The 23771-nt window shown below is 42.0% G+C and overlaps 1 protein-coding gene across 1 annotated transcript in view; it reads left to right on the top strand.

The window, feature by feature from the left end:
- The window catches only part of tgfb2 (transforming growth factor, beta 2), an 89206-nt gene that overhangs the window by 37556 nt on the left and 27879 nt on the right, over positions 1-23771 (top strand). Inside the window, exons 3-4 of the mRNA XM_072394994.1 lie at positions 9965-10097; positions 10195-10305. Of these exons, the coding sequence (XP_072251095.1) occupies positions 9965-10097; positions 10195-10305 (244 nt within the window). The remainder of the gene's footprint in view (positions 1-9964; positions 10098-10194; positions 10306-23771) is intronic.

Below are 23771 nucleotides of genomic sequence, written 5' to 3'. Positions count from 1 at the left end.
CCTCACTGGTTGTTCAAAGTATCCTGGCTTGGTCACACTTCTGCAGCGCACCACCTCGCCACAGGGGTCCCCCAAGGTTCAGTACTGGGACCTCTTCTCTTTGCCATATACACCAACTCATTGGGACAGATCATCCGATCACATGGCTTCTCATACCAATGTTATGCTGATGATACCCAGCTCTATCTGTCATTCCCACCTGACGACCACAGCCCGAATCTCAGACTGTCTCTCTGACATATCAACATGGATGAAAGCCCATCACCTCCAACTTAACCTCCCAAAAACTGAACCGCTGGTCTTCCCAGCCAAACCAACCATACACCACAGCATCTGCATCCAAACCGAATCCCTACATCTTGCTCTATCAAAGGTAGCTAGAAACTTGGGTGTCATGATTGATCAACTAACTACCAACTAACCTTCAAAGAACACGTTACCTCAGTTGCTCGTTCATGCCACTTTGCATTACTAAACATAAGAAAGATCAGACCATACCTAACCCAACATGCCACCCAACTCCTGGTGCAGGCCATGGTCATCTCCTGCCTTGACTACTGCAATGCTCTCCTAACTGGTCTCCCAGCCTGTGCTGTGAAACCTCTGCAGATGGTCCAGAACGCGGCGGAGCGTCTGGTCTTCAATCAGCCTAAAAGAACACGCCCCCCCTCTGTTCATTGAACTCCACTGGCTCCCCTTAGCCGCCCGCATCAAATTCAAGTCACTGATGTTAGCCTACAAAGTGCTAAATGGAACGGCTCCCATCTACTTGAATGCTCTTGCAAAGGCTGATGTCACAACTCGGTCCCTCCGTTCGTCCCAGGATTGTCGTCTAGCAGTGCCTACACCACGCCTAAGACAATCCAAACTCTTTTCATGTGTCGTCCCACGATGGTGGAATGACCTACAGAGCGCTACCAGAACAGGGGTGTCCCTGTCTATCTTCAAGTAGCTCTTGAAAACCCAGCTCTTCAGAGAGCATCTCCTATCCTAGCACTTACCTTGTACTTCCCTACCCCCTCTATCTTTGCACTTTATCTTTTTGCACTTCCTTCTATGCCTGCACCCTATCTCTACTCTGTCACCTCTGACAGAGTCGGACTAGTGGGTTTCTTCTATGTAGTTTATTGTTAGCTTTTTGTATAACTTGTTATATCTTGATTTGTAAGTCGCTTTGGATAAAAGTGTCTGCTGAATACATAAACATAAACAATTGGGGCTCATCTCCTAAAGTCCAGAGCTCATTATCATTTCCATAGACAGCGGTCTTCTGGACCAGGTCCCTGTAGGATGACTCATCACCATCTCTGATGAGTCCAAGGATGGTTGTGCCATCTGAGTACTTAAGAACAACATTGTTGTCCTGGTTGGAAATACAGTCGTATGTGCACAGTGTGAAAAGCTTTGGACTTAAGCAGCACCCCTGTGGTGTCCTTGTTCTCAGTCAGTGAAGTTACATGAGCGCCATCGGATCAGATTAATTTATTTGAAGTTATTAACTTCATGTAGACACCTTATTCTGACAAAAAATCGGATCAGATCGGGTTACTCGCGATCGGATTAAGACCCCGAGATAACTCAATGCAAAGGAACACTAAACGTGCATGTAGATGGCAGAGACACGTGGTAGATTGGATTGAGCGTTCTGCGAATGCTCAAGACTTTGAGACGATATTACTGTTGTCGTCGCTGCTGTCAGAAAGAAATAAACAATGCGATGGAGAATGTGCCATTATGCATCGCATTTGTGCCATAACCATGCTCATCACAAACTAAATGTAGAGGGGCGTAGCTTCATCTTGCTCTTCGTTCGCCATCTTTCTCGAATACTTGAGTTTGTTGTTGGTGCTGGTGGTGGTGAAGAGGTCAACCGGAAGGGGCTCTATTAGCGATAGTTGAAATGGGTACAGCACCACCTATCGTACCAGGGCATGACATGCTTTGTGCCAGTGATTCAAGTCATTCACTGCCAAATATCCATGGATAATTACCCTTGCTCAAATAAGGAGCTTAACCCAACTATAGCTATAATCGAGTTAATCTCATCATGTAACCCCACTGACTGTCAGATCAGCAGAGACATTCTTCCCCATCCTTACCACCTATGGTCTGTCTGTAAGAAAGTTAAAAATCCAGTTAGAGGTGGGTGTTGGTAATCCCAGGTCTGCCAGCTTTACAATGAGCTTTATCGGCCTCATTGTATTGGAGGCAGATCTGTAATCCAGGAATAAGATCCATGTGTATGTCTTCTGGGTGTCCAAATGTTGCAGGATGCAGTGAAGTGCCAGGGCCAACCCATCATCTCCTGATTTGTTCGAGCAGTAGGCAAACTGGAGATGGTCGACTGTATCTGGTACCACAGGGTTTATGTGATAGCTTTCTCAAGTTCATGTCAGGCCTGTTTATATTCTCTGATATCTCCTGACTTGAAGGTTGCAAACCAAGTTTCTAATGTCACTGCGTATATCTGTGATGACGTTGCTGCTAACAGTGTCTCGATATTTGTGTATATTGTCCATGGCTTCCTTAAAGATGCTCTTATCTGTGGCCACGAAACAGTCCTGAAGTTCTGCTGTTCCATCATCAGTTCACGTCTTCACCGTCCTGACTGTGACTGGGTCTGCTTCAAGCTTTTTGATGCAGGTGGACTGTAGCAGGATAGCAAGGTGACCACATTTCCCAAAATGTGGCTTAGAGACAGCAGTATAGGAATTTTTAATGTTGCTGTAGCATTTATCCAAAAAACTGTTTCTCCTTCGGGGAGGAATAGACAAACTGGTGATATTTGGGACTGCTTTTTTAGAGACCACAGTAGTTAAAGTCTCCAAGTACTGTAATAGCTGCATATGGATAATTCATGTCTGTTAAGCTTGTTGTATAGTTAGGTGAGTGAGTGCTTTGTTCTCATCAGCCAAGGGAGGGACGTAAACTACACTGAGAATGATGCAGCTCTCTAGACAAATAGAATTGTCTGCACTTCAGAGTAACATGATATTATCATGTTTGACAGGATCACTGTTCCTCCACCGTTTTGCCGCATTTCTCAGCATTGAGGTTGGCTCTGTAAGCAGTGTAGCCTCGTTGGGGTCATTTGTCAAGCCATGTTTCACAGAGACACAAAACAGAGCAGTACTGGACTGCTATCCGACTGATGATATCATCCATTTTATTTGCCTGAGACTGGACGTTGGCAAAATGTATGACCAGGAGGGATAGCCATCCTTTGTTTGCCAGACAACAGAGTCTTTGTTGTTCTTCTCCTTGCCTGCCACGCTTCCGTTTCAGGCACTGGCTGTTAGTAGATCCCCCTGTTGCAGCCTGGCCTGCTAGCACTTCTGTGCATGGATGCAGCTCCAAAATTTCCATTCTGGATTATATCTTCAAGATGTTTTATTTCTTTGTTCTTCCATAGAGCAAATATTTTATTTAGTTATTTTTTTGCAGGATGTCACGATTGCTCCAGATAAGTGTAAGCTTATATGGGAGAATTTAATTTATCCCTGAGAGGCAATTAAGAGGGGGCGAAGAGTGGCGCATACGTTTAAGAGCAAGAGAAAAATGATAAAATAAAGAATAACAAAAAATTTAAATAAAATATGTACAAAAATACACAAGATGGATGGGGCAAAGCAGCTGATTGTGTGCATTGGCAGGCCTACTGCCAGTAACAGCAGTAGTGGTTTCTGCGGAGGTAATAAGGCAGAGTCAAGGTGTATGGTACTGAATATGATAAATATAAAGATGTAAATAGCATTTTATCTTAGAGAAATTTGGCTTAAATTATAACTTCATCTCTTCTGTATGCAACCTCATCTGCTTCTGTAAATACTAACGGCGTCCATTCACCATACTTCCCTCTCAAACGTGGGACCCGGCAGGGTTATCCACTCCCAACCTTGTTGTTCAATATGCCCATTGAGCTACTAGCCATCTGCCTTAAAAAAAACAGGATGAGTTTGAAGGCATTACTCGTTATAGTCTTGTCCACAAACTCTCCTTATATGCTGATGACATTCTCATATATATTTCAAACCCCACAGTCTCCCTCCCCTCAGTTTAGTCAATTCTGAATCAGTTTGGGCACTTATCAGGGTATAAATTGAACATTCAGAAAAGCGAGCTATTTTTTGTTAACGATTTGGCAAGGTCACTTCCACAATCCATATTTCCTTTTAAAATAGCTGAGGAGGGATTTAGGTATTTGGGGGTCTCAATAACTAACTCCTTCAGGGAGCCACTATCAGCCACTATTAGATAAGTGCAAATCAGACCTGTCCAGATGCCCCCTCCCCCTGTCCCTTGCAGGCCGAGTTAATCTTATTAAGATGGTTATTTTTCCGAAATTTCTGTATTTCTTTCAACACATCCCAATTTGTCTTAATAAATCATTTTTTGCTAACCTCGACCAACAACTTAACGCTTTTATTTGGCACAATAAACCAGCCCGTATTAAGACACGTGTTCTTACCTGAAGGGGGATTAGCACTGCCACATTTACGTCACTAATTTTGGGCCTGCAACGTAATTAAACTCCTATACTGGCTCCACAGTGAAGGTACAGGTGCCTGCCCACCCTGGGCTCACGCTAAAATAGCTTCTTCCTACTGCTCTTTGCATTCTATGATTTGCTCACAGCTCCCCACAGCAATAAATAATGAAAATGGATTTAAATGAAGCAAGCAATATATTACAAATATCTTGCAGAAGAATGAGCAGCTGTATGGTAATATTGCACATGATATAATGATATTGCACATTATTGTAATATAGCGCATCTTAAATTATTGCAACCCCTCTGAGTTCAGAAGGAGAAAGTTTATGCATTTATGCTTATGCATTTTCATTGCATTCATAGAATTAGGAACAAAGGTCGCTCTCCTTCTCTGGGTCTTTCAAGCTGGACAGCAGAACCTGTGACCAGATGGCCGCTCAAATGCTGGAAATAGAGCATGTGTTGAGTCACCGAGAATACGACGAGTCAGGCCACTTGCCTGCTGCTTATACACAGTGCTCAGGTGGCGAGCAGGAAGTCCAATAATCTTGACAATACCTTGACAACCTTGACAATACCTTGACAATGTTGTGCAGGCGGTTCCTGTCCTGTAGGGAGAAAGCTAAAACACTTTCAGTATATGAGCTGACTGCTTAGGTTGAAGTTCTGGTGGAGTCTCTCTGCTACGATGTGGGGTTGCAGGGTGTTAAAAGTGGAGGAGAAGTCAGCAAACAGGAGCAGAGGTGTTGGGAAGCCCCAGGTGTCTGTGGATGGTGTCGATGATGAAGGCTTTGGCATTATCAACACTTTTGCGACTCTGGTATGCAAATTGAAGCAGGTCCAGTTGTGAATTGGTCAGGATGAGAATGTGTTGCTTGACGAGCCTCTCCATGGCATTCATCACAGGGCAGAGGTCGTTCAGGGTCATGGGGGCGGGGGCTCCTCTTGGGAATAGGAATTCTGTAAATGTCAGGATAGAAGCGTTCCTGTACTCGTGAAGATGGTTCACATTAGTCTGTAGTTCGTCCGTTTTTTTCAAAGTGAGTGGATATTGGTGAGGATGACTGCCGGCAGCGTCCGCTGTTTACATGTTTCCCATTGCAGTCGCGCTCTGATACCTCCCTTCTTTTTGCCCCGTCCGGTCCCCTTGTGGTACCTCTGCTTGAATTTGGTCTGATCTGCATCGAGTGACCGTATCCGAATCTTCTCTGGAAGAGTATCGGTGGAGAACAGAGCGGGGCTGAGACGTAATCCTCACTGTGTCCACGAATGAAGCAGTGATCGTATAAACCAGGGTATGTAGAGTGGCCAGCGTGTAGATAAATCCAGGACAGAACATTTTGCCAGGTTGATAAACAAAATAAAACAAAACACTGGGACAATAAAAGTTTTAAAAAGAAAGAAAGCTACCCAGCGCTCTGACCGGTCGACCGCAGGAGCAGTGACCCGGAACCGGAAGGGAAGTGAAGGTTCCTAATTTTAAGAAAGTCCCACCAGGCTGTCAGAGAGGAGCTGATGTTAATGCTTTTAAAACATTTGTGCTGTTTGATTTTTGTACTAGTAAGTGGCAGGTCTGAGATTTAGCCTGTAGACTGGTGGGCTAGGTTTAAACCATTTTTTGTTATGTATTGTAATCTATTGACTAAGAAATAGTGCTGAAAATTAGGTAATCCACCACTGTCTTTGGTCTTCTGTAGAGTCTTTAAATAAATTGTAGTTGTTTGTTCTTCCACAGAAATTTGGAGATGTTTGAATTTAGTAACTTAGAAAAAGTAGCAGATGGTTTTATGAGGATCATTGAAAACAAATAGTTTTACTTTTAGTAGGACCATCATTTTTATGGTGGCCACTCTCCCCAATGAGTGGTATGGATAGACTTCCACTTTGTGAGATTGTCCTACTGTCTTTAAAAGCTGAATATAATTTAGGTTAGTTGGTTCTAATACCTGGACGAAATGTTTATGCCTAAATATCTAATATTTACTGGCAAAATGGTATTTTCTTGAAACTACAGTTAACCCCTGAACATTTTTACGTCCCACCGGCAGGATGTTGCATACTTCAGGAGAAGTCTGGGGTTTTACTCAGCCCCCGTTTATATGTACCTAAGTGTGTTGTATACCGTTGGGAAGCTAAGGGTTTTGCGATTCGAATTATGTATACCAGTCCTCATGTATACAATCAGAACTGTGGACACAGTAAACACTTATGTTAAACCAGTCACAAATACAAAAAAGTGTCAAAGTCACCTATAAATACTCACAGTATTCTAAGAACAGTTAAAACTCCAACAAAAATGGGCCTGTTACGTTGGCAAGGGTCCAGTTAATGTACTCCAGTAAAATAGTTAGTCTACAACAAGTCTTACACCCACAAAGACACATAGTCTGCGGCGGCAAACTTTCAAAATTTCTGTCAGATGCGTATTTTTCCGCATATTCTTGATCATAACTTCAGTTAGCATGATACCGAAACAGGGTCTTTAAACCTTTTATTGACATCTGACTTGTTCCAATATATACCCTGTCTGCTGGGGCACAATAGTCAATTACTTACTGATAGGTCAAAAGTATCTGCACCTATTCTTATGTGTGAGGCTCGAACCAGTTGTGGTGGATTTCACTTTTCTGTTAGCATATTGAATAGCTAATGAAATTCTGAAAACAACAATATGCTGATTGAGGGGTGGGCTCTTCTTCCATATATGGCAAATGTAACACGTAAAAAGTGTCACAGAGAAGTTGTCTAGCTTCTTGAGTTGCAAATTACGCATTGTCGTGCGTAATTTCAGATTCTGCAGTTTATTCGTTAATTTTTCTACAGCATAGCTAAACGGACATGATAAACAAAATACAGTAAGGAGGAAGCCTTGGAGATTTGTTTACGATGGGACCATGGACATTACTTTTGTGAATGCATCTTGCACAAAGAACATGGCAGAGACAGAGGTGAGGTTCCTTTGCACCAGAAGGCATTCAGGGAGACTTTAGCCTTAGAGATGGGGTCTACCACCTCAGTTGAACCTTGGCCATTTCTTGGCAGTCATCACAAACCTGTGCACATATCGGAAGGGTGTTCCACGAAGCTGGATTAAGGGAAAGCCTGTCTTATCTCGATAATTCTGGCTAATTTAAGAGAGAGTTCCGTTCTACCAACGTGATTTATTTGAATGCTTGCTGAGTAACCATGGTAACTCATGCCGCTGAACTAGACTGCTCCTGGGCAGGCTAACGTTCAAGCTTAGCTTAGCTGTGTGTCAAAGTATGTCTGACCGGCTGAAACGGACTCCTGAAAGAAAGTTCCACCTGGTAGAATTCTGCGCTCCCGCAACTCATGTCTTGTATAAAAAACAAAACAAAAAAAATGTGGGTATCATATCACCACTTTCACTGTCTCCAAAAATCACTAAATGGCAGGACAGAGGAGCAGCTGCAGTGAGAGGCTCATCTCACTGTGCTGCAGGACTGAGAGGTTCATGAGGTCCTTTGTCCCCTCTGCCATAAGGCATCTTAACAGTGACTGCTGACATGTTCTTCTCAAATTTATTTATATAGTCATTTATTATTATTATCATTATTATTATTATTATTATTATTATTATTATTATTATTATTATTATTAGTAGTAGTAGTATTGTTGTTGTTGTTGTTGTCTAATCATTGTCAATATCTAAAATTCTTTTTGCTACTTGACTAATTTGAATTTCCCCCACTGGGGCATGAACAAAGCATTTTTCTATTTTATTCCATTCTATTCTATTCGCCTGAGCATGTCCACGCTTGCTTTTTTTGTTTCATGGAATGTACATGGAGCTGGGTCCAGGGAGATGATATTAAAAATCTCCAATCGATTAAAGGATCCACAGGCAGACATTGTTTTATTACAGGAGATTAATTTATCAAAGACTTCAGCTGATGTTCGTTCTCACCTCAGAACAGTTTCCTCATGTGTACTCAGCCTGTTACAACTCCAGACAAAGAGGTGTAGCCATTCTGATAAGCAGAAAAGTAAATTCCACTGTAAACAGCACCTTATAAACAAACCTTACATCTATGCGCTTCTTCCACAGGACAGGCCTTCAGTACCAGCTGAAAGGCAGCTATCCAAGCACATCAATTCCTAAACGTCAATAAAATGCTTCAATCTCTGTTAGCACAATCATTTCATGCATCAGATTACTATATTAAAGTGCATTTTATTTAATGTAAAGTGCTTCTGGTGAAAGTAATGAAGATTCATTACAAGACTTTAAATAAATACAGACAAAACCAAAGCCATGCTTTTTTCAAATGCTAAGGACAAAACACAGAACCTGATCGCAATCATCAATTTGTATCATGTTATAAATATTTAGTGATTTTAATTGATTAATCTCTTTCTTTTACCCCACATATTCATCAGCTGGCAAAAAGGCTGAAATTGAAACTGTTTTTTATATCAAGATTAAATCCTGTCTTTCATATGAATCCAAAAAGAGGGTTGCTGCAACCTTTCTGTTGGTTTTGCTCTTGATGCTATGTATCATGAGGCTCTGAGATTTATTGCTAATTTTAAGTTTGTATAATTTACATCTCTCATCCATTAAACTTTATGGGTGAGAGATGTAAATTGAACATGTGGGATGGTCTTCCTTGTCTATACGTTGGCTAAGACAATGGTAAATTCTAGTTTACAAGGCTGTTTTTGGTCTATTCTCTTTTTACCTCTTGACCTTCCTCCATCTGAAGAGTTCAGGGCCTTATTGCCTTCGTTCACAGGATTTTTTTATTATTATTTTCAGTCCTAAGAATACAAACTGAGAGAGGAAAAAAAATAATTTCATATATGCTGCTCCCTTCCTTTTCTTTGTCTGTTTGTTAATCTTTACATCTTTGTGCTGCTGTCTTGGACAGGACAATCTTGGAAAAAAAGATTTTTTATTTCAATGAGTTGAAGGGATAATTTTCCTGGTTGAACAAGGGTTAAAAAAAAAGTGGGGTATTGTTTTAGTAGCTTGGCAGCAACATAGCTATTAGTGGTTTTGGACCTTGATATAGTTCACAATAATATATATTTTATGTGTGCATGAGTGAGTATAAGGTATCACATGTCATGATGGATTGGGAGTTCTTAAGATAGCAAGTCTGTTAACAGTAACTGCTAGTTAAAAGAAGACCTTGGTGCTCAAAATGTCAAGACAGCATTAGAAATCCTGTACAGGAACTATTTGGTGTATGGAACTTCTGTCAGTGTACAATTTATGACTATCCTTTCAATTTGACTAAGACATTCAATTTGACTAAGATATTCTCATTCTACAAAATTGGCTCATTTGTGTTGGTCTCTGAAGATCTTCACAATTATTTGCCTATACTTTGCTGTTGCTAGTAGTTCTTATGAGGCATGATTCATGAGAACTATTGGCTAGTGACTAAAAAGCTCTAAAATTATATTTAACAACTTTTGCATCTCATGCCTCAAATCTGTCCTCAGATTTTAGGACACAAAGATCTGACATCCCCAACTCAGCGATATATTGACAGCAAGGTGGTTCAAACTCAAACAGAAGGAGAGTGGCTGTCTTTTGATGTGACAGAGGCAGTGAGTGAATGGCTTAACCACAGAGGTGAGTTCATAATTCTACTTTCACTGTAGCAGGTTCTTTATTATTCATTGCATATGCTCCGTAATTACATCCCCTTGTGACCTCTGTTTCTCTACAGACAGGAACAGTGGATTCAAGATCAGTCTGCACTGTCCATGCTGCACTTTTGTTCCATTAAATAACTATATTATTCCCAACAAGAGTGAGGAACTGGAGGCACGGTTTGCAGGTTATTTCGTATTTAAATCTTGTCATATAGGTAATAAATTATCAGTCCATTGTTCTTTACTGTGTTATTCTTGTAAACAAATTCAGCAAAGACACCAAATTCAACAAAGTGTTAATCAATAAGGCAGTCTTGTTTCTAATACTTCAGTAGAAGAAGGGTGTGTAAGACCAGCATGACAGCATGATAAACATGACATGGCACCTGCTACAGACAAGAATGTTTATAACTATTGTCATAAGGTGTCTATTTGGAATATATATATACATGTGTGTGTGTGTATGCATGTGTGACCTAAGCTAGTTAGCTATTATCAATATGTGTCCAAGGGCAGTTAATGTTTCATGAAATTATTAATGAGAATAACTGAATATGGGGCACCATCTGACAAATCAGGAACTAATATCTAAACACTAGTAATCTTAAGCGCTTGTTGATCTATCCTTGTCAGACTGGAACAGATATAAAGCAACCAATCTATATGTATTTAGCACTTTCTCAAGCAAAAAAGCAACTCAAAGGTGTTTTCCAAAGCAAAAAAGAACAAAAGCATTGAATAAAAACAAAATAAAGAAAATGTTTAAACGGCCACTGATAAAGGCAATTAATTGTAAACTGTTAGATATAAAAAAGATATTGAACAGTTAGATATCGATAAAAACAGCAATAAAACAACAAAAGTTAAAGAAAAAAATAATAATAAAAACATAAAAGACCCAGAAATAATCATATTAAGTTGTGCACAAAAATCAGTTGGATTAAACAAGCTTTTTCAAAAAGGGAAGTTTTAAGCTTAGTCCATAAAACATTGAGGCTGCATTTTGTATCCAGACTGGCAGGTGGTTCCACCAGAGAGGAGCCTTAAAGCCTTCCACATTTGGACCTCAAAATTCTCAGAACCATAAGTAAATCTGCAGTCAGGGAGCGAAAGTTTGTTTTTTGGTTGTGGAGAACTAATAGATCTATAATGTAAGATGGAGCAAAGCCATTAAGAGCTTTACATGCGGTTAGGAGGATTTTAAAATGTATTCTTAATTTCACTGGGAGCCAATGTAAAAAGGCCAAAATAGGGGAATTATGATTTCTTCTAAAGGTACTAGTCAAACCTCTAGCTACAATGTTTTTAATAAGCTGAAAGGTTTTCAGGGAATTATTTAGACACCCAACTAAAATGGCATTGCAGTAGTCCAGCCTAAATGAGATAAATGCATGGAACAGTTTCTCTGCACCACTTTGAGATAGAATGCTTCTGATAAATGAAAGAAAGCCACTGTAGAGACTTGTTTGATATATATGTTGACAGACAAATTCTGGTCAAAAATTATTCCAAGATTCCTCACAGTAGAACTGGAGGCCAGAAGTTGTAAATATGGGTTAAAAGTAAAATATTTTAGGTTTTTAGGACCAAGAACAATTACTTCAGTTTTGCCATAGTTCAGAAATAGACATTCAAGGAATCTGATGCTTATCTTCCAAGATAAGCCTGTAACTGGAGTAGATAGTTAGTTTAATCAGGCTGCATAGATAAATAGAGCTGGATGTCATCAGCGTAATAGTGGAATTGTATGTCATGCTTCCTGATGATACTGCCTAAAGGAAGCATGTATAGAGTGAACAGAACTGATCCCAAACCAGAATCTTATGGAACACAATAAAAAAAACTGGCTAATATAGAGGATACATTACTTAGATATATAAACTGAATTTGGTCAGATAAGTATTGCTTAAACTAGTCAAGAACGGTACCCTTTATTCTGATGGCATGTTTAAGTCTTTGTAATAAGATGTTGAGGTCAATGGTATCAAAAGCTGGACTGAGATCTAACAGGACCAGCACAGAGACAAAACCATTATCGGAGGTCATAAGGAGATTATTTGTAACTTTAATTAATGTAGTTTCAGTACTATGGATTGAAACTCTTCATATAGAAGATTAATTTGCATTTTCATATTCAAGGATTTTGGAGCTTGGAAAAGATGGTTAGATATATGTCTGTAATTGGCTAAAACATTGGTATGAAGAGTTTTAAAAAGATATAACTTAAAGAATTGTTGTAGATAGTCTGTAGACAAAGACATATATCAGATCATGTACAGAAGTGGTGATAAGAGATAAAACATCCTTAAATAGTCTAGTCGGAATGTGTTTCAATAGGCATGTTGATAATTTAGAGTCCATAATGGTTAACATTAACTTACATAAACAGCTAGAGAGAAACAATGTGAATATCTGTCCTTTTAAGGTTTTCTGTAGTTGTAGATTCAAAATTTGTATATGAGAGGAGTATATGTACTCCACACTTGCCCTTTTTGAGAGCTGCACTCTTTCGTTCAAGCAGACAGAGGACAAAGTTGTATCAGTTAAGCTCTCCAATCTCACTGCTCATACAACTTTTGACGTAGGCTTAGATTCCTGTTGTAAAGTTCCAAGCATTCCAGTGTCCATGTGTGCGACATTGAGTCGTAAGCTTTCTTGTAGTTGATCCAGGTGGTGCACAGAGTTGTATGTCTGATCTTACAGTCTTGAGTGACTGTTCTGTCAATCAGTAACTGGTATTAACTCCTCAGGTGTTACTTCCAATTCCTGTTGTGGAGAAAAGACCAGAGGAGTTGGATTAATCTGGACTGTCTCTTAGGGGGTGGGTGGTTGGACAGGTCTTTCATTACTTATGCTCTTCCTAGACTCATGGGACACATGCTTGTTTCCTGCCGTTTCCATAGCCATAGCTATTATATTGTACTTTTTTTTCAGCTTGAGAAATACCATTTGTGGCGTGTGAGCGGGAGAACTTGTTGAAATACATGTGTCTCACACTCAATGCGTGAGACTTGAGAGCCCTGCTCTTATACTTTCTGATATCTTTCAGTGCATACGTGGCCAAAACCCAATCGCTATTTGACGCCACTGTGACGTAGATTTTCAGAAAGAAAATATATTCTGTTGTTGAACTTACCAGACAATATCCTTACCAGGTAACGTCCTGACCTTAAATAATATGTGGCGCGAGCAGTGGTAAGGCACTGTTCCCTCACACATAACAACCCTGAAATCACTAATCAGTGATTTAAACTAAAAAAGAAAATACTAAACAAATAGAAAAACAAATAACAGCTTAAAAATAATGAAAATAAAACACAATTTAAACTCTAATAAAATAAAATCAAATAATTAACTGTTGCCATCTAGTGAGTCCACTGTTCGTATAGGAGTGAAAAACCTGCCCAACAGCCTCCGTTTGTCACTTGTGACTTTTTTGAAGAGAATGTTCTCCTATGGCCCCATTGCCCAGATGGCAAAAACTTTTGGAGTTTCTCTGAACTCCTAAAAAGGTCTAACTAAAAACTGTTGACCTTTGCCAATGGCAAAGCACAGCACAGCTTAGTTGAAAAACTACAAGTAGTACTAGCACAAATAAAAACATAAAATAAATTAAGAATGAACCAAATATTGAAACAAAAAGCATTTAAAAAAGTAAAAAACAATAAAAAAAACAATAGACAATAAACAACCAAACATTACATTATTATCCAAGCATTGACCAATTAACAGATGGAATGTAACAAAACACAAAACAATGCACGATATTTAACCATGACATGTGCATGTGAATATGAACATACGATCTTGTTGAGATACGATGGTGAGTAGCGATATAATAAAGTATAATGAACTGAAATTTTTTTAAAGTAAGACTTCAAAATAAAAATGGAAATGATAATCACATGCAGAGTTGCGAAGTGCAGCTCAGTCTCTTCTGGTCCAATCCTGTCGCCGCTGGTTGCACTCATCTTCTTCTGGCTGAATATCAGTTCAGCAGTTTGATCAATAGCTAGCTAGGAAGGAGAGGTTGCGAGCACTTCACTTCCATGAAGGTGTCTTTACCAGCCCCTCTTTCCCTAACTAATCTAATTTTAGGACAAATGAGGAGATAATTCTGACACATGTTTTGACAGTGGTTGAAGGCTAAAGATTGTTGAAAGTTTGGCAGGCCACTTGGTGGAATGAATTCTTCAAATTGGCTCTTCACTTAGTTGGGGTGGAAGCTTACGTTCGCTCTCTACCCTTTTGGGCCATTATTGTGAACATATGGATATAGATCATGTTATGGTCCCGCCATCGTCTTGGCATGATGGGCTCGCCTTTCAGAATTTCAGATGGACAACTGACTTTGAGTGTAGTGGTTCTGCTGCTGGTGTGGTTAATTTTACCTGTGGATGAATGTTAGCACGAAAGAGAACTGAGCAGCACAGCACTGCAACATGTCATCTTCACATCATTCTACTTTCAGGAATTGCCCTTTAACAGGTTCAATTCCAGTGTTTATTGGTCGACCAATCAAGATTTTATATGAACTCAAAACCTAAACAACTGGCCAGTTGATATGAACAATATTTTAGGACAATACCAAAATACTCACCAACCTGCTGTAAAGCATATAGAATTTTTGGGAAAAACTGGAGAAGTTTTAGTGAACCATGGTTAGTTGTTTTGTCTTTTTGGGAGCAGCACAGCACCAAGAAAGCAGCCATTTCTTCTCAATGAGAAACTGATTATATATGTACATATCTATATATATAGATATATACATATATACATATCTATTTGTATATATGCATATATTCTTTGGTTGTTATGCCGTCCTTATCGGTAGCAAGTCTGTGTAGCTCTCAATTTTGTTTCGTCGTTTATATAATTATATGTAATTTTTAGTTTTTATCTAAACAGTTTTAGTGATCTGTTTTTATTTACATTTTGTCTTATTTTTATTTTTTGACAATGTGCTCTGCTACCAGTAATAGAGCAGTGTACACAAGAGAAGAACTGTTGGCGCAAGGATTGGACACGGAATTAATTCCGACTTAGCTAAGAAAGCTGTACTGTGGATGTAGAGCTGGAACAAAATTAAAGGCAAAGAGGCACAACAGGAGGTGGAGGTACAAGCCTTTTCTGCCCTCGTTATTATGGGAAACACTAACTCACGACCAAACAAGTGTGATGAGCTAGAGGGGCTTGTGTGGAACCAACGGCTGTATGAGAAGTGCAGTTTGATCTGTCTGTCTGACTCCTGACTGAATGACAACACACCAGACTCATGTGTGGACATACCCAGCTTCACAGACGTACAAGCGGATTGTGACACTGACACTGCTGTTTTTTTTCTTTTTTTTTTAAATCAGAGATGGGTTAAACCCCGCAATGTGACCGTTAAGGAGAGGATATGTTGTCCAGACATTGAACTGCTGTCAGTTGGTTTCCATGCGTTCAATGCACCCAGAGAGTTCCCATATACAGTGGTCATCGTTGTTTACATTCCACCGAGAGCGGCACCTACAGCGACGTGTGACGTCATCCATGACGCGGTTGCAAGGATGCAGACCCAGCATCCTGAGGCATTCATTGCAATCACAGGGGATTTCAACCACGTCTCTCTGGCCTCATGCCTGACTGATTTTGTACAGTATGTGGACTGTCCAACACGTGGAGAAAGGACATTAGATCTGTTCTATGCTAACGTGAAGGCAGCTTACAGGGCAATGTTTTTTCCACCACTGGGTAGATCTGATCACAGCATGTTCTATCTACAAACCACATACAGACCTTGTGTACAAAGACTTATTGTTACAACCAGATCTTTCAGGAAGTGGTCACAAGAGGCGAGTGATGCATTGAGAGAATGCTTTGATGTCACAGACTGGGCAGTACTGCTGAAGGAAGAAGAAATGGACATTGACATGGACAGGTCAGCACCATCACAGACTACATTAACTTCTGTAGGGACACCATGGATAAACCATGGATCAATAGTGACATCAAAGACCTCCTGAACCAGAAAAACAGGGCATTCCAGAATGGGGATGGCGAAAGGCAGAGGAGTGTACAACAGGAGGTTAAAAAAAAACTACGTCAAGCAAGGTGGAGTGCAAAAAAAAGGTAGAGAGACAGCTGGAGAACAATAACATGAAGTAGGTGTGGAGGGGCATGAGGACCATAACTGGACATATACTGAAGAACTCTCAGTTTGTGGAAGGTGATGTGAAAAGAGCCAGTACTTTCAACCAATATTAGAACAGTTTTGATAGTGTGGCTTTTTCCACCTCTGCTGCTGCTCCCTCCACCCCCACTACTTCAGTTGCTTCCTCTATACTGCTTCCACTGCCCAGTTGTACTTCCACCTCCATGGCAACTCGCATCGCCAAGCCTCCTCCTCCGTCTGACTGCATCTCCACCTCTACGGCAGCCTCCACCATCGGGCCTCCTGAGCCAAGCTACACCTCCACCTCTGCGGCAGCTTCCACCACCAGGCATGCTAAGCCCAGTTGCATGTCCACCTCTGTGGCAGCTTCCACCACCAGTCTTCCTGAACCCAGCCACACCTTCACCTCTGAAGCAACTTCCACCACCAGGCCTCCTGAGCCCAGCCACACCTTCACCTCTGCGGCAACTTCCACCACCAGGCCTCCTGAGCCCAGCTGCACCTCCACATCTGTGGCTGCTCCCACCGTTTGGCCTCCTCAGTCAAGCTGCACCCCCACACCCATCTCTGTGACTGATAGCAACATTACTCCTGTCGCCATCTCTCCACTACAACCTTTTACTGTGTCTAACCATAGACATAGGATTCTGAGGGACTGTGCATGTTGTAAATTAGAACTCCCTCTTCAGAGGCTCTTCAATATGAGCCTTCAGATGGAAAAAGTCCCGGTGCTGTCGAAAACTTCTTGTCTCATACCCAAGTTAGGGCAGCCGATGGAGTTGAATGTCTACAGACCGGTGGCTTTGCTGAGGATCTCAACCCCCTCCAGTTTGCCTACCAGAAACACATAGGAGTGGAAGACACGATTCTGTACATGCTGCATCGGGCATATGCTTATTTGGATGTGCCTTATTCATATGTGAGATTCATGTTCTTTGACTTCTCCAGTGCCTTCAACACCATACGGCCTCCCATACTTCTAGGTATGGGTGTGGCCCCCTCCCTGACATCGTGGATTATAGACTATCTGACTTCCAGACCACAGTATACCACAGTATCAGGATAGGGAGATGTGTTTCTGGAACACTGGAATGCAGTACAGGGGCTTCGCAGGGTACTGTTTTGGCTCCTTTTCTTTTCACCCTCTACACATCGGACTTCAGGAACAACTCAGAGTCCTGCCACATACAGAAGTATTCTGATAATACGGCTGTTGTGGCATGTGTGCGCGGTGGACAGGAGAAGAAGTACAGGGACCTTGTGGAGTTCATCAATGGCTGGTCCAAAAAGAATTGTTTGCTCCTGAACACTACTAAGACCAAAGAGCTGGTTTCTTCTTCCTGAGATGACTCAGGTCCTTCAATGTCTGCAGTGACATGAAATGCATGTTTTATCACACTATCATTGAGAGTGCATTGCTCTATGCTGTTGTCTGCTGGGGAAGTCGCACTACAGACAAAACTTGAGCATCAATTACAGCTTGACAATGATGTCTAACTGGGCGCTCACACCAAAAGTGTCTTGAGCAGATGCGGTGGCTGCGGCGGCCACGGTGGCCAGCTGCCATTCATATTCAATGTTGGCTGACATCAATGAGTGGCTGGAGCGGCCGGCATTGTGAGCAGTGCGTTGTGAGCTTCGTGAGCTTCGTGAGCTTCGTGAGCTTCTTGAGCGTCGTGAGCTTCATTAGCATCGTGAGCTTCGAAAGTTGAGAGAGGCTCAAAACACGAAGGCAGAAAATCCAAAGCATATGCTATTATTGTTCAGAGAAGTTTAGGGAAATAAAATAAATAAAAGCGGGACATCTGGCCATCCTACGTGTGTGTTTGTGTGTGTGTGTGTATGTGCATGCAGGGTTTCATTCTCACCGCAGATAGATAGCCAGGCTTCACCAGGACCAATAGCTCAGCGATAGTTGGTGTCCATCCTGCTGATCTGTGGACCAACCGTGGTGAGGAGGTCATCAAACTGACTTTTATCCAGTCAGAAATAGTGGTGGAACCAAACATCATTGAAGTGGAGCTCCTGAATCAGCCGGTGAAATTCTCTGTGTAGAGGCCGGTTTCTCAGGACGTTATGGACCCAGATGGACCGATGGCAACGGGGCCTGCATTTCCATCGCAAATATGCATATGCAACACAAAGAAGGCTACCCAGAGTGCGATCCATGATGAAATAGGGAACCGATGTATAGATGGATTATTATATATGCCTGCTGTTTGATAGACCTGCCCCTTCGGCTGCTTTGGCAGCGACTGCAGGCGATGGGTTGTGAGCGATCTGAGCGACCACGGCCGTTCCAGATGCTTTTGGTGTGAGCGCCCAGTTATGCTGTTCACAAGTCGACTTACTGTCTGCTGAGACATGACATCCCACTCTTCTTGAAGATGACACCTGTGTCTGGTGATGAGGTCAGGCACCCTTGCAGGTCGTCTAGCACGCAGACCACGCTGATGTAAACAGTTTTGAATGGTCTGACATGATACTGGTGCTTCTCACCTCCCTTAAACGAGCCTGGAGTTGAGTGGCAGTCATCATCCGGTTCCGCAGGTCACTGTTCACAGTAAAGCGGTCATAAGTGTGGGATGTGGTGAAATGACGTCCACTTCTATGCTTTTCTGTGACTCTTCCAATCTCTCTGTATCTTTGTTGCAACCTGCTGATGATAAACTCAGTGGCCACATCTGTCCAAGAAAATCCTGTTTGACACCTCGCAGTAGCGAGGTACTGTTGATCAGTTGTTAGGTGTCGTCTTGGTCTCATGATGTAAAAATGTGAACAGCATGACGAGGAGGATTGTTTAAATAGCAATTCAAATTGAACTAGGAAATCTATTGGTCGATTCATGAATTAAACACCTGTTGTGAATTTCGCCGTTAAGCTCCTTGACTGTGGAAGATATAGTAGTGAGGAAATTTCACGACTGGACTACCACAGGTGGCATCCTATCACGGTATCACGCTGCAGTTCACTGAGCTCCTGAGAGCAACCCATTCTTTCACAAATGTTTGTAGAAGCAGTCTGCATGCCTAGGTGCTTGAATTTATACACATGTGGCTATAAAAGTGATTGGAACACCTGATTTTAATTACAATACATTGCACTTTATTGCCAAAAGTATTCACTAATCTACCTTTACACGCTTATGAACTTAATTGAGATTCCATTCTTGATCCAGAGGGTTTAATATGACGTCGCCCTACCCTTTGCAGCTATAACAGCTTAAACTCTTCTGGGCAAGCTTTCCACAAGGTTTAGGATTGTGTTTATGGGAAGTTTTGATCATTCTTCCAGAAGTACATTTGTGAGGTCAGCCACTGATGTTGGACAGAAGGCCTGGCTCGCAGCCTCCACTCTAATTCATCTCAAAGGTGTTCTATCGGATTGAGGTCAGGTGCGCAGACATGTTGGAACAGGAAGGGGCCATCCCCAAACGGTTTCTACAAAGTTTGGAGTATGAAATTGCCCAAAATGTCTTTGTATGCTGAAGCATTCAGAGTTCCTTTCTCTGGAACTAAGGGGCCAAGCCCAACTCCTGTTTTGCAGGATGATGGAGTGGAACCAGCAGGTGAAAGAAAAGGTTATTACATTTTCAACGAAGGTGGGAATGTCCTTGTCTATCCCAAATGATTTCAGCTTCCTGAGTTGGTACTGTCTCTGATGACACTTATTTAGGATTTCTTCTGTGTTAGAAGAAAACCTCAGCAAATTGTCAAAGAGTGTTCCCAGATATTTATATTCCTCCACTCTCTCCACTGGCTTCTTCTGTATGATAGTGGTGGCGGCCTCAGCCATCTATCTCTGTTTGGGAGAAAAAGGTTACAATCATCTCCTTGGTCTTATTTATGTTGAGCTCAAGACAAGAGCTTCCACACCACTTTATAAAGTCCTATAAAGCTGAGCAGGGATGTTGTGTGTGGCTGGAGAGCAGAGACAGGAGGACTGTGTCATCAGCAAATTTGCCAAAGTGACAATTTGGCAGGGTGGATCTACAATCATCTGTGTAGATGATGAAGAGAAGTAGGGAGAGGACACAGCCTTGTGGTGAAAAGGGTGTGGGACAAGGTGTACTTCACCAACACCCTCTGTGATCTGTTGGTGAGGAAGTTGGTGGTTGAGATGGAAGTGTGTGATAAGCCAATATGTGAGGCTGCATGTTTAAGGTTCAAAGTTCAAGGTTTTTTATTTGCCATTTGTGCATTAACCAACAATCCAGACACATTGGAATTCTTGTGCAGAGGCTCTCTCGTAGTCAATAGTTTAGGTAATAAGAAACTTAAATAAGAAGTATGAAATATAGGACACTATAAAACGTTAGGAAAATAAGGCAATAAGAAAAATATAGACTATATATAAAGAAAGAATAATAAATGGTAATAGACTAGTTCTGGGGTTGTGAAGGGGGGAGTAAGAGAGAGAGAGAGAAAGAGAGGGAGACAGAGCAAGAGAGAGACAGAGAGAGAGAGTTGTGTGGGAGTATTGCACTGATATAATATTGCACATTTATCAGAGAATTTCACATTTATCAGAAGATTGCACATTGATCAGAAGGGAATATGACACATAGTCCTGTTTCACAAATAATAGTAGTAATAGTGATATATCCCATATTGCACATGTAAATAAAGTGAGGTAATGTTATGTTGGTTTACACTTATTCAGTAGTTTTGTTTTAGTAGTAGAGTTTTATGTGTGATGAGAGCTGTCCGCTCTGCTGTGTCTCAGGTTGTATGTGCAACGTTTGTGTCTGAGCAGGGAATGACCTGAGTGGTGTGAGTCTCTGATGATTCCCTCTGCTCTTTTCCGACAGCGCTGAACGTACATAGAGTCCAGGGAAGGAAGTTTTGGTGTTAAGACTCCAGCTCAGGTCAGATGTAACCTGCAGTCCCAGGAACCTGTAGCTGTCAGCCCTCACCTCAGAGGAGGAGGATTATTCCTGAAGTCCAGTATTATTCCTTTGGTCTTGTCTGCGTTGAGGATGAGGTCTTTGTCCTCTCCATAAACAGGGATGTTGTCAACCAGGGCCCTGTGTCCTGACTTGCCCCCCATTGATGGTGGTGTCATCAGCGTATTTAAAGATGATGATGTTGTCCTGGGTGGAGACACAGTCATAGGTGTACAGGATGAAGAGCTTGGGACTAAGGCAACTCAGCAGAAACCCGTCCTCCTTTCCTCACCATCTGTGGTCTTTCCGTCAGGAAGTCCAGAATCCAATTGCCAGTGGGGGTTGGGACGCCACTACGTCTGTCATCTTCTCAATCAGCTCACCTGGTTGGATGGAGTTGAAGGCAGTACTGTAGTCCAGGAAGAGCATCCTGGCCTAAGTTTTGCTGTCTTCCAGGTATTGCAGGGTGTGGTGAAGGGCTATCGCTACCACGTTGTCCACTGGAGGGGGTCAACCACATGGTTGATGTGTGCTAGAACCAGTTTTTCTAGGCATTTCAAGCAACTGGTGTGAGTGCCACTGGCCTAAAGTAATTTAGGGTGGATGTGTCTGTTTTTTGGTATGGTATGATGGTAGAGGTTTTCAAACTCCGGAGGACTACAGTCTGGGATAATGACAGGTTGAAGATACACACCAGCTAGTTGTTCCTTACAGGCCTTCAGTACTGGGAGAGACTCCGTTAGGTCCCACTGCCTTGTGGGGGTTCACCTTCTTCAGAGCCTTCAGGACCTGTGTGTGTCACCTGTAAGGTAGTGTCTGTGGGGTCGCAGGGGCCTTTTGAGGGTATGTCTGTGTTCAGCCTATCGAACCTGGCATAGAAGGTGTTAAGGCTGTGAGAGGGTGGCATCTCGGGGGTCTGTGGTTGTTATGGCACTTCTGTAATTTGTGATAGCCTGGATTCCCTGCCACATGCTATATGTGTTGTGGTTGAGGTAGTAGCTTTCAAGTTTCTGGGAGTGGGCCCTTTTTGCTGCTCTGACAGCCTTCTGCAGCTCTTACCGGAATCTCTTGTACTCCTCTTGGTCTCCAGACTTGAAGGCCTCCGCCTCTTCCTGTTTTATGTCTCCATTAAACCAGGACTTTTGGTTGGGGAACATACACACAGTCCTTCAAGGTGCAAATAAGCATGTTCACCAACTGATGTAGTTGCTCACAGTATCTGTGTATTCATGGATGTTGTTAGTGGCCTCTTTGAAAGTGCTCCAGTCTGTGGCCACTAAGCAGCCCTACTGGCCCGCCTGTGCACCATCAGTCCAAGTGTTAACAGTTCTGACTGTGACTGGTTTTGTCTTGAGCCTTTTGCTTTAGACTGGTTTTAGCCGGATTGCCAGGTGGTAAGCTTTTCCAAAATGGGGTTTTGGTTCAGCTGAGAAGGCGTTTCTGATGTTGCTGTAGCAGTAATCCAGTGTTTTATTTCCTGTGGTGGGGAAGTTTATAAACCGATGCAGTTTAAGCATGTTTTTCCGGAGATTGCATTGGTTAAAGTCTCTCAGAATAATGACAGCAACATCAGGATAAGTGTTTTCATGCTCACTGATCATATCATGCAGCTCCCTCAGTGCAACCTCCTCCTTGGCGGGCGGGGGGTATACACAACACAACACTCACAATGATGCATTCCAGTTCTCTGGGCAAATAAGATGGTCTTAACCTCAAAGTCAGATATTCCATATTTTCAGAAAAAGATTTTGAGATGATCTTACAGTCGATACACCAGGATTGTTTGATGAGCATGGTCGTTCCTCCTCTGCCAGTCTTGCCACTTTCCACAGCAAATCAGTCCTCTCTGAAGACCGTGTCGCCTTCTGGTGTTACTGCCTCGTTGGGTGTCCTCTCCCCCAGCCAGGTTTCACAGAAACACAGTATGGAGCAATCATGAATGTCCCTCTGCATGGAAGTCCGAGTGTGCAGTTCGTCTAATTTATTTTCCAGAGACTGAACGTTTGCATGTTCCCAGTATGATCGGGAGGGTTAGCCTTCAGTTCGGGTCAAAAAGTCAGAAATGACTACGCTCTCTCAGCTGTAGTAAGGTTACCCGGTCATAGAATACTTTTGCAGAGTGTGTCTTAACTAGGCACAAAAAGGTAAGAAGAAGAAGAAAACAAAGAAGTAACTGGACTCGGAGAGCTCTGCGACATCGCCCCCATGTTGTTAAATGCTGATGAGAAGTCTGCAAACAGAAGTCTGGCTGTGGAGCTTTGGATTTCCAGATGCTTATGGATGGTATTTAAGATAAATATTTTTGCATCATAGACACCTCTGTCAGCCTGGTAAGCAAACTACAATGGGTCTATCATTAAGTCAGTTATTTGATGATATGATCCTTGATGATCCTCTCAATGGCCTTCATGACCAGAGAGTTGAGAGCCACAGGTCTAAGATCACTCAGGACCTTAGTGGTGCCCTTCTTCAGGATAGGAATCACTATTGAGTGCTTCCACGTCACAGGGACTGTGGGACTGCTGGTCAAAGAGCCCTCAGCACAGTGCCATAGGGTCCACCCACAGATTTTACAGATAGTACAGATAAATATTAGAGCGCTTTCTTTC

Source organism: Leuresthes tenuis, unplaced genomic scaffold, assembly GCF_036924035.1.
Source record: "Leuresthes tenuis unplaced genomic scaffold, fLeuTen1.0.hap1 SCAF_10, whole genome shotgun sequence".
Lineage (NCBI taxonomy): Eukaryota > Metazoa > Chordata > Actinopteri > Atheriniformes > Atherinopsidae > Leuresthes > Leuresthes tenuis.
The sequence above is the reverse complement of the archived record's forward strand: the minus strand, read 5'-3'. Positions and strand labels throughout refer to the sequence as shown.